This window comes from Podarcis vaucheri (assembly GCF_965113315.1).
Source record: "Podarcis vaucheri genome assembly, chromosome: 12".
NCBI lineage: Eukaryota > Metazoa > Chordata > Lepidosauria > Squamata > Lacertidae > Podarcis > Podarcis vaucheri.
In genome coordinates, this window is record NC_138750.1 from 65,048,065 (window position 1) to 65,059,312 (window position 11,248).

Consider the following 11,248-nt stretch of genomic DNA (forward strand, 5'->3'; position numbering starts at 1 on the left):
GGCGGTTCCAAGATGGCGGCCGCGCCGGGGCTCCTGTGAGGAGCGAGAGAGAGGGCGGACGGGGACGCGGCGGCGGCTCCCGCCATGTTGGCGCGGCTGCTGCTGCTGCAGCTCCCGCGGCCGGGGCGGCTCTCCGGGGCCCGCGGCGGCGGCGGCGCGTCCTACTGCTGCTGGCGGGCCCCGGGGCGGGCGGCCCCGAGAGGGCTCGGCCGGGCCTTGCTCGTTGCCAGGTAACCGTCGCCCGCGCGGGGCAGGCCGGGAGCGCCTCGCCGGAGCCGCCGGGGGGGGGGCTGGGTGCCTTCCTCCGGCGCCGCCTCGGCCTCCCGCGCTACCCCCCCCCGGGACCGAGGGCCGATTCCCCAAGGGGGCGGGTGACAGCAAGCGACCCCCCCCCCCGCCACGCAGCCCCGCAGTCCCCAGCCCGGCGCCTCGCCAGAGCCCCCCACCTTCCCCACAGGTGGAAGAGCTCTTCACAGTTTCAGACGTGTACAAACACTGAAAAGAGAACTGCAGTGAACACGAAGCTAAAGAAATCAAAGCACACCCACACTCCCCCCCCCCCATCTTCCAGAGAGGCTTCCTGGAAAAGCCTGGCGGAATAGAAAGAGACTTGTCCCCTGGTTGAATATTTCGCCTTTGCTTCCACCTAAGGGTGGCAAATGGAGGCGAGCTTCCCACCTGGCGTCTTCCTGGCCAGGGGCCGTCTAGGCCTAACTCTGCCGTCCTGGTCCAGTTGCAGGCTCCCAAAGCTGAGAAAAGGACGTGCCACAGGGAGGCTTCTGCAGAGAAACTTGTTTCCTGAGCAAAGACAATCTGGTTCAGCAGGAGGCTTTTCCTGTGAGATCGGCTTCCTGCTGAATGGACCTGCAGCTGCTGTCACTTCCAGTTAACAAATGAGAGGCAGAAAGACGCTTCACTGAGGCTGAATAAGGCCTTTGTGAACTGACTTTCCCTGCCCTTGTAGTACCTGGTTTGGTGGACTCAGCTAGGCCCCTAAGTGAGGGATCCCCTAAGTGTCCTGGGGTGAGTTGTGCCAATGACCCCTCAGCTTCATTTTCTCACCTGGGAATAACAATAACTTGTGATTAGGATTACCTTTTTCTGATCTCTATGGTATTCAGGGGATCGTACGGTCTTTGGAAGCAAACTGCTCTGTCTGACAAAAGCCCTACCTAGCGGTGTCTTCTTCAGCCACTGTCCTGAACTGAGATGATTGGCTTTCTTTTCCTCCTCTCCTCGCAGGTACCCGGGCAGCCATGCCAGGTTCTCGTGCTTCCTGCGGGCTCCCAGCCGCTTGGCCAAGCCATTCCCCGCCATGCTGCTGCTCTGGCCCCGCAGCCTCCTCCCACTGGGCCGGGTGGCTGCCTTCTTGGCAGGGCCAGCCTTGTTGGGACTGGGGGCGGGCTTCAGGCGGGCCTTCTGCCAGGAGGTCCAAAGGATTGAGGTGGTGTGTGTCCCCCCACCTGTGGAGAAGGAGCCAGACTTTAACTGGGCCATATTCTGGAAGTTCCTGCGCCCACAACTGCTGGCACTGATCGCAGCAGTCTTGGTGAGAGCCCCTTCCTCTTCTCTCATTGATTGGGGGGTGGCTAGTTGTGTCCTGTGCAAATGATGGGGAAGGGTGTGGTCAAACTTTTCAGGGTGTGCTCACATGCCCAGACCAGCAAGCCCACCTGTGCAAAGGCTGACAAAGTCAGAAGGAAACGAAGCCCAAAGAAAGGTGTGTGATGTGGGAAGAAGCAGAAAACCCAGCCTGACAGTTTGGACTAGAGGGTGAAATAACCACAGGCACAAATTGTGTGGTGTGACATTTCTGAGTCCAGCTGCCTTTCCTCACCTTGCTTTCCCCCCTGCCTTCAGTTTGCCTTGGGAGCCGCAATGCTCAACATCCAGATCCCACTGCTGTTGGGCAAGATGGTGAATGTGGTAGCGCAGCACATGCGTGTGGCCGATTATCTCCGTGTGGCGCGTCGACCTGCCCTGCGCCTGTTGAGCGTCTATGGCCTCCAGGTGGGTGCTAGAGAGGATCTTTCTGGGAAGCGCGTGCTAGAGAGGATCTTTCTGGGAAGCTCAAGTGCAGTTGGGGTCCTCGGGGTGGATTTGTGTGGGGAGGAGATGAGGAGACTGATGTGCATATAAACAACCAGGAGTCTTGTGGCACGTTAAAGACTAGCACCTTGTGCATAGGTTTTCATGGACTCAAGCCCTCCTCTTTACATACATGAAGCGAAATCCTAGCAGGTATTTAAGGGTTAAATTATAAGGTAAGAGCTGAGTGACAGTGAGATGCAAAAGGTGCAGGTAGTGATAATTAGAACTTAGATGTATGTTAATTTTGACTTGGCAAGTCAAAGGGCAGAGAACCATTCACAAGAAACCCTCGTAGACACAACACAGATAGTGTGGCACCGGTCAAGCTGTTTAATTTCATTTATTCATTTATTCATTCTCTCACCCTTCACCCTAATGTCCCAGGGCAGGTTGTAACATAAAACACATTAAAACAGTTTAAAACATTTTACAATCACCAAAGGAGTTGGGTCCTAAGAATATTCACCTCAAAGTCAAAATCCAGGGTAAAGAGGTGTGTCTTCAGCATTTACCAGAAGCTGTATGATGAAGGTACCAGACACACCTCTGTGGGAACATAGTTTCACAGTTTAGGGGCTGTCACAGAGAAGGCCTTCTCCCCCTTGCCACCCCCCTCAATCCTCTGAGGGTGGGGGATCCCTCTCTGGATCTTTGCACCCCGAAGGGTCAGTAGGGAAGTCGGCTGTCTTTCAGATATTTGGGGCCTGAGTCGTTTAGCTCTTTAAACACTAACAGCTAATTAACAGCTATAGCGTGTTAAAAATCATTTGTCTTGGTTTTGCACTCAAGTGATGTTGTGCATCGCTTCCCACCCCCTTCTTCAATTTTTCAGGGGTTGATGACCTTTGGGTATATCCTGCTTCTCTCCTGGATTGGGGAGAAGGTGGCCAATAGGATGCGCAAGCAGCTTTTTGCTTCCTTCCTCAGGTAACTGGCCTGGGGGTGGGGGAAGGGTTGCTGTGGGGTGCAGGGTGGGGTGGGGTGGGTGAAAGAGAGAGAGAGAGAAGGGTGGAACTTGAGATACATCCAGGGGCTTGAGCTCTTCAAAATAAGAGAAGTGGAGTGACTTGCTGCCCTCTTCCCTAAGGCAGGAGGTGGCCTTCTTTGATGCCAACCAGACGGGGCAGCTGGTGAATCGCCTGACCACGGACATCCAGGAGTTCAAGTCCTCCTTCAAGCTTGTCATCTCTCAGGTGTGGGGCTGGGCTGGTTCAAAGCTGGGTCTGGATTTCCCAGGACGGGGTGGGTGGGGGGACTTGAACGATGCATGGGATGTTTTCCGTGGGGAGGTGGGGAGGTGAGTCTGGTGTGGGGCCAAGGGCTCTTTCCTTAATGGCATGTTTCTCTCTTCTTCTCCCGCTCCTTAGGGCTTGCGCAGCCTCACCCAGACTGTGGGCTGCTTTGTGACTCTCTACTTGATCTCACCCAAGCTGACGGGAATGCTGGTGGTGGTGATGCCCATTTTGGTGGGGGCCGGGGCCTACATTGGTGGCTCTCTGCGCAGGCTTTCACGCAAAGCCCAAGAGCAGGTAAGAGAGGCTCTGCCGGTGTGCAGTGGGGGTACTGAAGCCCCACCCAGGCCATTGAAAACCCCCCAGAGCCCCCCCCAATACTTTCTAGTCTGTGACTGAGCTCCTTTATTCTCCATCACGACTTTCTAGAATTCTGCTTTATGTCGTTGCTTCTTTTTTGCTGGATTCAGCCAATTATTCTAGGTGAATGAGCTGCTTTTGTGTGCTGCCCGCCCCCACCCCCTCTACCAACCTCAGAGTGGCAGACGGGAGCAATGGCGGTTGTTTGCAAACGAGAGAGTTCTGATCTCCCCATGTCAGCAAATCACCCTGCCTGCCCCACATGGTCATGGGTTCTTTTCTGGAGCAGCTCCTGCCTTTCCCTCCCTCCCTCCCATTTTAAAAATACATTCCTTTGTAAAGTGTATTTTCCCTACATCTTTTCTGTGCATCTGCCTGGAAGTGATTCCCGGAGTTAGCCAAGCCAGGAGCCTCCAGGTTTGCTCCTGGAGCTTGCTGACCTCCACAGTGACTTCTGCTTCTTTCTTGACTGCAGGTGGCCAAGGCCACAGCAGTGGCCAGTGAGGCTTTGGGCAACGTCCGGACGGTGCGGGCCTTCGCCATGGAACCCAAAGAGCTCCAGTGAGTCCCTCCTCTCCTGGACTGGAAGTGGCCAGCTTCCTCAAAATCCCTGAGGGGAACCCCATATGTTGGTAGTCCTCCCTACTCCCACCCCAAGGTGGGGAATGCAGATCAGCTAATTGCTCCCTTTCCTTCTGTGTGAGAGCCCTGAGTGGGGCATATAGCCATCCCATAACTTGGAGGTCCTCTCCCCGCTTCGGTCCTCTTCCAGTCTTCTCCCGAAACTGCTGGCCTGAGCTGCTTTCTCTGTCCCTTGCAGGCAGTATGGAGCAGAGGTGGATCAAGCTAGTCGCCTCAACATGAAGCTGGGGCTGGGCATTGCCTTCTTCCAGGGGCTCTCCAACGTGGCCCTGAACTGTGAGTGGTGCTTGGGGGCCACTGATGAATCTTTGGGCTGTGACTTCACTGTGACGCAGCGGTTCTCTCTGTTGCTCTGCCCTTTCTGGGACAGCATGCTGGTTGCTGGAGCAAATGCACTTTAAACCTGATATGTTCTGAGAACACGCAGTTGCCCACTTGATAAAAGTGCACTCCCTCCCCCCCCCTTTTTCATAAGTTTTCCTATCACAGCTTTTGCTAACCTGGTGCCTTCCAGATGGCTGGGACTGGTGGGATTTGTATTTCAAAGTATCTGGAGAGCACAAGGTGGGCAAAGGCTGCCTGAACCGCCCCACCACCTCCACCTGCTGCCATCCTGTTTTCTCCCCCAGGTATTGTGCTAGGTACCATCTTTGTAGGCGGCACCCTCCTGGCTGGGGAAGAGATGACCCCGGGCGACCTCATGTCCTTCTTGGTGTCCTCGCAGACTGTGCAAAGGTAAGGCCCTAGCAGGCCTCCCATGTGCCCCCGTGGCTGATCAGAGACTCCCCCCCCCCGCCATGTGTTCCGTCCTTTGCCCTGACAAACTCCCTAATTGTGTTCCTCTAGGTCCCTGGCCAGCATGTCCATCCTGTTTGGGCAGGTACGTGGGGGGAGGCGGCAGGGTGTGGCGGGCGTATGCAGGTCTCCCCCTTCCCCACAATAACTGGACACAAGCTAAAATGCGCCCAAGCTTTGTGAAAGGTGGTGGATGTGGCCCAAGTGGCCCTGCTCCTGGCAGCTGAGCATGGAGGGGACGGGGTTCCCCGAGAAGCCTTCTCCCCGCAACCTGTGGCTGTTGATCTCCTCCAGGTGGTGCGGGGGATGAGCGCTGGCGCCCGCGTGTTTGAGTACATGACTTTTCCACCAGAGATGGCCGTCTGTGAGAAAGAGCAGCTTGCCTGCAGCATGCTGAGTGGGCGCATTGAGTTCCAGGATGTCTCCTTCAGGTGAGAGCCGGCGGTGGGAGGAGGTGGGTCAGCTGACCTCTCAGGAGTGGATGTGCTCTTGCGCACAGGGCTGGAAAAAGACAGCACAAAATCTATAGTGCACAGATAGATTGGTTTTTTCACTTGTCATTCCAGGCACTTTGTTTATTTTGTAAAAGCTCAGTGGTTGGAGGCAGGATGCTTCTGAATCCCAGGAGGGGAGAGGTCCTGCTTGAGTGTTCCTCACACGCCTCTGGTTGGCCCCTGTGAGAGCAGGATGCTGCAATAGATGGGCCTCCTCAGACTCCTCCCAGTCACTCAAAAAACCCCTTCTGAAGCTTACCAGGCATTGTTCAGATGGTATCAGGCTTACCTCGGCAGACACACAAGCAAGCAACTTGCTAATATTTTTCATTGAGCAAAAGATTCTCAGGGAGCAAACTCCTTTGCCAGATACGAGGCACAGCAGTGGTGAGATGTGGTCATCTGCTCCTGCAATATGCTCAGCCCTTCCTGTGCACAGCCCCCCCCCCCCCGCTCTCCTAAGGGTCCCTCTGGCTTGCCCTGGTGAAGCCTCCCTCCTCTGGGAGTGGCTCCTGCGCCAACCCTTCCCTCATCTCTTGGTGTCCTTGAATGCCAGTGGGACCGGCCAGTCTCTGGGCTCACCGTAGGCTTGGTCCACCGCAAGGCCTGATCTCTTTCTTCTGTTCTCAGCTATCCCACCCGGCTGGGCGCCAAGGTCCTGCAAAACTTTTCCCTCACCATCCCTGCTAACAAGACAGTGGCTATTGTGGGGCCGTCTGGAGGAGGTAAGTCTCTCTCTCTCTTTTCCCTCAGCAGGGCCAGGTCAGCAAAGGCTTGACCACGTTTAGACTTCCCCGCCTGCTGGAGTGGTAGAGTGTGCCTGGGTCTCTTGGTCTCCTCCCGAGATCTCGATCAGGGAGCTCTTAATATCGCCTAAGATGGAGCTAGCCATTTGGTCACAGCATCATCACGACTCCTTTCCGAAGTGCCTCTAAGGCTCCTTTTCGGTTGTAAATCCTCTTGTGAGATGCTTCCTCCTCACACATTGCCCACCTTTGATTTGTTCATTGGATTGTTCCTTTGCTAAACCCCACACATTCCCAGATGGGTCCATCTGTGCCCTGTGTTTCATGAAAACTTGACAGCTCGTTCACCGTGTGCTGTTTCAGTTGAGTAATGGCCAAACACCTCGCTAACCTCTTCTGCTGATCCTGACTGAATAGTGCCAGGTCCTGGTCTCATGGCAGCCTTCCTGTTCCTGCCCTCAAGTGCCACCTGGCAACCAAAGTGCCAGCAAAGCTGTGTGTGTGGCGCACGCTCTGCATGGCCTGGGGAAGGAGCATTCGGTGACTTCTCCTTCTTCTGCCCAGGGAAGTCTACTGTGGCAGCCCTTTTGGAGCGGTTCTATGAGCCCACGGAGGGCGCAATCTTTCTGGATGGCCGTGATATCTGCACTCTTGATCCCTCCTGGCTCCGTGGGGAAATCATTGGCTTCATTAACCAGGTGAGAAATGTGGGTGGAGTGGAGGTGCTGGTGGCAGAAGAGGAGTGGAATAGAGAAATCGCCTGCAGAAGACTGAAAGCAGTGGAGTATTTTTCTAAGATGAAAAAAGAGGGCCAACAGAAGGGGATGCCGCATGCCGTCACAGATCACGGGGAGAGAGGATGTAGCTTTCTTTTCCCCAAACCATTAGAACAGTGAACTTGATTAGCAGAGAAGCATAAGAAAGAGATTCTTTCTTTAAGTGGTATGCAATTAACGTATGGAATAGAGTGTCACTGGCTGGTGCGATGGCCACCAACCTAGATCTTGGTGTTTTTTTAAGGCTTAGTTTCTTTTTCATTGGATAGGTTTTTATTTGACTGTTGATTGTGATAGCTGAAGATTTATTTGTTCATTTCAGAATTTATAGACAGCTGGGCATTCAGAGAATACCAGGATGCAGAAACTGAATATAAAACATAGTATAGATAATAGGTGTAAAGGGTAAAGGGACCCCTGACCATTAGGTCCAGTCGTGACCGACTCTGGGGTTGCGGTGCTCATCTCGCTTTATTGGCCGAGGGAGCCGGCATACAGCTTCTAGGTCATGTGGCCAGCATGACTAAGTTGCTTCTGGCGAACCAGAGCAGCGCATGGAAACGCCGTTTACCTTCCCACCAGAGCGGTACCTATTTATCTACTTGCACTTTGACGTGCTTTTGAACTGCTAGGTTGGCAGGAGCAGGGACCAAGCAATGGGAGCTCACCCCGTCGCGGGGATTCGAACCACCAACCTTCTGATCAGCAAGCCCTAGGTTCTGTGGTTTAACTCACAGCACCACCTGCGTCCCATGAGTATAGATAATAAAACCGTATTAAAACAATAATAACAAGGATTGAAAGCTGTGGGGCTACTGTGGGAATGGGACCTTTCTGCTCAGCAGCAGCTACCAGCATGTGGTGGGGATGACTGCCTCTGCTGTGCAGTCTGCTTAGGGGCTCTCCAAACCAACTGGTGGTCATGGGAGCAGCTGGCCACATCCACCACCAGCCTGCTGCATCAAGGCAGTACTGGTGGTCTTAAAGAAGATGTCTTGGGCTGGAGTAAGAACATGAATGATCTCACTGGAAGAACTTCTAGGGAGAGGTAGGAGGTGCTGGTGTTTTTGCTGAGGCGACAAGAGCAGCAGTTGTGGGAGATGTTTTCCTTGGGCTCAAGCTTCTCCCTGCGTCTTGAGGCCTCACTCCTTCTCCTCCTCCTGCCCCAGGAGCCTGTGCTGTTCAGCACAAGCATAATGGAGAACATCCGCTTTGGCAAGCCTTGCGCATCGGATGCCGAGATCTACGCCGCTGCTCGCCTCGCCAATGCGGATGAATTCATCCGCAGCTTCCCAGACGGCTACAACACTGTTGTGGGTGAGTCAAAGCAAAGGGGTGGGGTGGGTGGCAGGCTGGGTAACGTGACTGCGACTAGAGGTGTGTGGTTAGACAAATCTCTCCCTGCCTTCCCACAGCAGAGGTATTAAGCTAACTGTTTGTGGTAGGAACCTACTATAATTAGGAAAAGGGGAGTCTGTGACCACTCAATCCTCACTCAAAGAAGCTAAGTAAGGATTAGACACTCTCAGAACAAAACTAGAACTTTTATTGGTTTACACTCAGTAAGGTTCTAGCTTTGTGGTTACTTTTCTGAAAGGCACAACACAAGATCTTCCATAATTTCAAGCTGCAAATCAGTCACTGGAAAGTTAAATTATTTGTAGGACAGCCGTTGTCTTACATTACCTGGAAAAGACTCCTAGCCCCTTCTGGAATCCTAACCTTCTCCTTGGTAGACAGAACCTTCTCTGCCCACAGACAATCCCTTGCTGTATCTGAGAGCCCATTCACTCTGACAGTCTGACCTTTCTGAGTCTATTCAAATAGCCAGAGACACCTTTCCACCCAGACAGACAGAAAGTCCCTCTCTCTAATCCCAGGTTCCTGTCTAACCCACCGGCAGTTCCTGTCTGGCTCTTAAACTGATGGCATTTAAAAATAATTCTACTCTCTCCCTGGATCTACTTGCCAGCTTCCACCATAGGGTGGACATCAAGGTTTTGAGAAAATGTTTGTGGAGTGAGGCAAGAGTCCTGATTGGGATCCTCTTAAACCTGGCAACCTCTCCTGGTTGTTCCACAGACTCATCCTACTCCTCTTCCTTCTTGCATCTTTTTTTCTGAACTCAGACTGCAGTTCCTCTCCAGCCTCGGCACAAGGCAGTTTTTGTTGTGCTTTATTCCATGTTCTTTTTGAAAAGTTCAGCTAAATGACTGGTTCCTGCTCTAAGTGGGTTCACGAACACCTCTAGAAGACAAGGTAGAGGTATTGGAAGTGGCATCCTCAGGGCACCACGTTCTGGGGCTATTTTGTGGCAATTATTTTCATCTCTGTAGATTTCTGGCTGCCAGATTTGGTGTCCCTTGGTGCCAGATTCAGGCCTTGGCCACAAGGTTTTCCCATGATGCTGCAACCTCCTGTGGGATGGAAAGGGGCACCTCTGCATGCCCCCCCTCCCTGTCCTGTGCCGCGCCAGCTCCAGGGGAGTGGGCTGTGGAGAGGGAAATGGGGGCCACGCTTGGTTGTCCTGTCTGTCTGCTTCCCCTTCATCTCTCCCCTCTGCGTTCTCTCTCCCTTCCCAGGCGAGCGTGGGGTGACCTTGTCTGGCGGGCAGAAGCAGCGAGTGGCCATTGCCCGGGCCCTCATCAAGAACCCCAAAGTGCTGATCTTGGATGAGGCCACGAGCGCCCTGGATGCGGAGTCGGAGCACGTGGTGCAAGAAGCCCTGGACCGGGCCGTGGCCGGCCGCACCGTGCTGGTCATTGCCCATCGTCTCAGCACGGTGAAGGATGCAGACCTGATTGTGGTGCTGTCCAAGGGCCACGTGGCTGAGGTGAGGCGGCAGGCAGCCTTGGCCGGGGAAAGGACAAAGGGACAAAGCGGGCAGGCTGCTAATGAGAGCTGGATTTGGGGGGGGGCACTTGGTGGACTTCAGCCTCCTTGGGCCCCAGACCAGTGCAGCTGGGCATTCCTAAACCCAGACCTGCAGCTCTTTCTCAGGTTTGCTGGACCAAAGCAGCACCTACTGGGAGTGGAAACTGGTTGAGCCCTAAAGAAATAGAATAAAATTTGCTAATAAATTCTAAAACAGCAATTTCATGCTGTTCATCCCGGTTCATTTATAGAAACATTTATAGACCACTTTTCTGCCTGAAGGCATTTTACAGTAATTTAAATATTACTACAATTAAATAGGTGAGGATTAAAACAGGTCATAATGAAACAGAGGCAGAACGGGCAAGATTAAAATGCACTAAATGCTTGGTGTAACAAAACGCTCTTGACTTCCATGCTAGAGGACATGATAGAAGGGGCCAATCTAAGCTCCTCTTATTCTTTGTGGGAGAATGGTGCTTGTGTCGTATTGACTGGTAGGCTCTATGCAGCTCTTGGCACTTCTGCTGCCTTTTGGGGACTGGAAAGTGCTGCTCTTGTTTCCTGATCTCCGTTTCTCTCCTTCCAGTCCGGGACACACACGGATCTACTACGGAAGGGTGGCATCTATGCAGAGTTGATCCGACGCCAAACCAAAGATGGAGTCTGAAGCGGGAAAGCTTGTTTTGTTGCCCTCGAGGAAGTATTACTGCCTGATCTGCCCCCATTTCACTCAGGAGCTTATTTGGATTCTGATGCAGTCCCAGAATTGGTTTGCAGGGGTGCAGAGGGCCAAGTCAGGAGCCTGTTGCCCTGGAATCTGCCTAGTGTTATAAAATACCCTCCCCTAACTCTGCCTGAGTTCCAGCACTGAACAGAGCTTTATGTAATTTAAACTTGTTTTTCAAATACAGTATTTTTGCATTTGGATGGTGTGTCTGAAGTGTTTTTAGCTGCCTCGAAACTTTGGCTTCATGAGGCCTCGTCCAGCCTCCAAGCACTGATTCAGGATGAGGAGGCATCCAGCCCCCGGTCAGCCTCTCCTCATGCTTTCCTGCAGCTGCTGGGTTGCAGCATTTGGGACTTTTTAGCTTAGAGAACAAGCAAGTGAGAAGAGACGTGGGAGAAGTTGATAAAATGTTGCACGGCATGGAGAATGGATCCATGTTCCCCCTTCTCTCATTGCACTAGAACCTGTGGGCGTGCAGTGGAGCTGAATTTTGGGCAATTCAGGAAAT

The 11,248-nt window shown here is 53.2% G+C and overlaps 1 protein-coding gene across 1 annotated transcript; it reads left to right on the forward strand.

Moving 5' to 3' along the window:
- Nucleotides 1-69: 69 nt before the first annotated feature.
- Nucleotides 70-10,940, forward strand: ABCB8 (ATP binding cassette subfamily B member 8). The gene is made up of 16 exons (XM_082192327.1): nucleotides 70-230; nucleotides 1,243-1,549; nucleotides 1,861-2,010; nucleotides 2,924-3,018; nucleotides 3,179-3,284; nucleotides 3,459-3,620; nucleotides 4,159-4,244; nucleotides 4,504-4,601; nucleotides 4,955-5,060; nucleotides 5,172-5,205; nucleotides 5,415-5,551; nucleotides 6,245-6,339; nucleotides 6,925-7,058; nucleotides 8,306-8,453; nucleotides 9,719-9,969; nucleotides 10,600-10,940. Exons 1-16 carry the CDS (start codon nucleotides 85-87, stop codon nucleotides 10,678-10,680), a joined length of 2,136 nt encoding a protein of 711 aa, XP_082048453.1. The 5' UTR covers nucleotides 70-84; the 3' UTR covers nucleotides 10,681-10,940.
- The last annotated feature ends 308 nt before the right edge of the window (nucleotides 10,941-11,248 follow it).

What these genes read in the sequence shown, in the direction of transcription:
- ABCB8 (XM_082192327.1), top strand. Translation starts at nt 85, where the DNA reads ATGTTGGCGCGGCTGCTGCTGCTGCAGCTCCCGCGGCCGGGGCGGCTC. An exon ending in TCCTCGCAGACTGTGCAAAG is followed by an intron (nt 5,061 to 5,171) that starts GTAAGGCCCTAG and finishes GTGTTCCTCTAG; the next exon opens with GTCCCTGGCCAGCATGTCCA. An exon ending in TTCCAGGATGTCTCCTTCAG is followed by an intron (nt 5,552 to 6,244) that starts GTGAGAGCCGGC and finishes TTCTGTTCTCAG; the next exon opens with CTATCCCACCCGGCTGGGCG.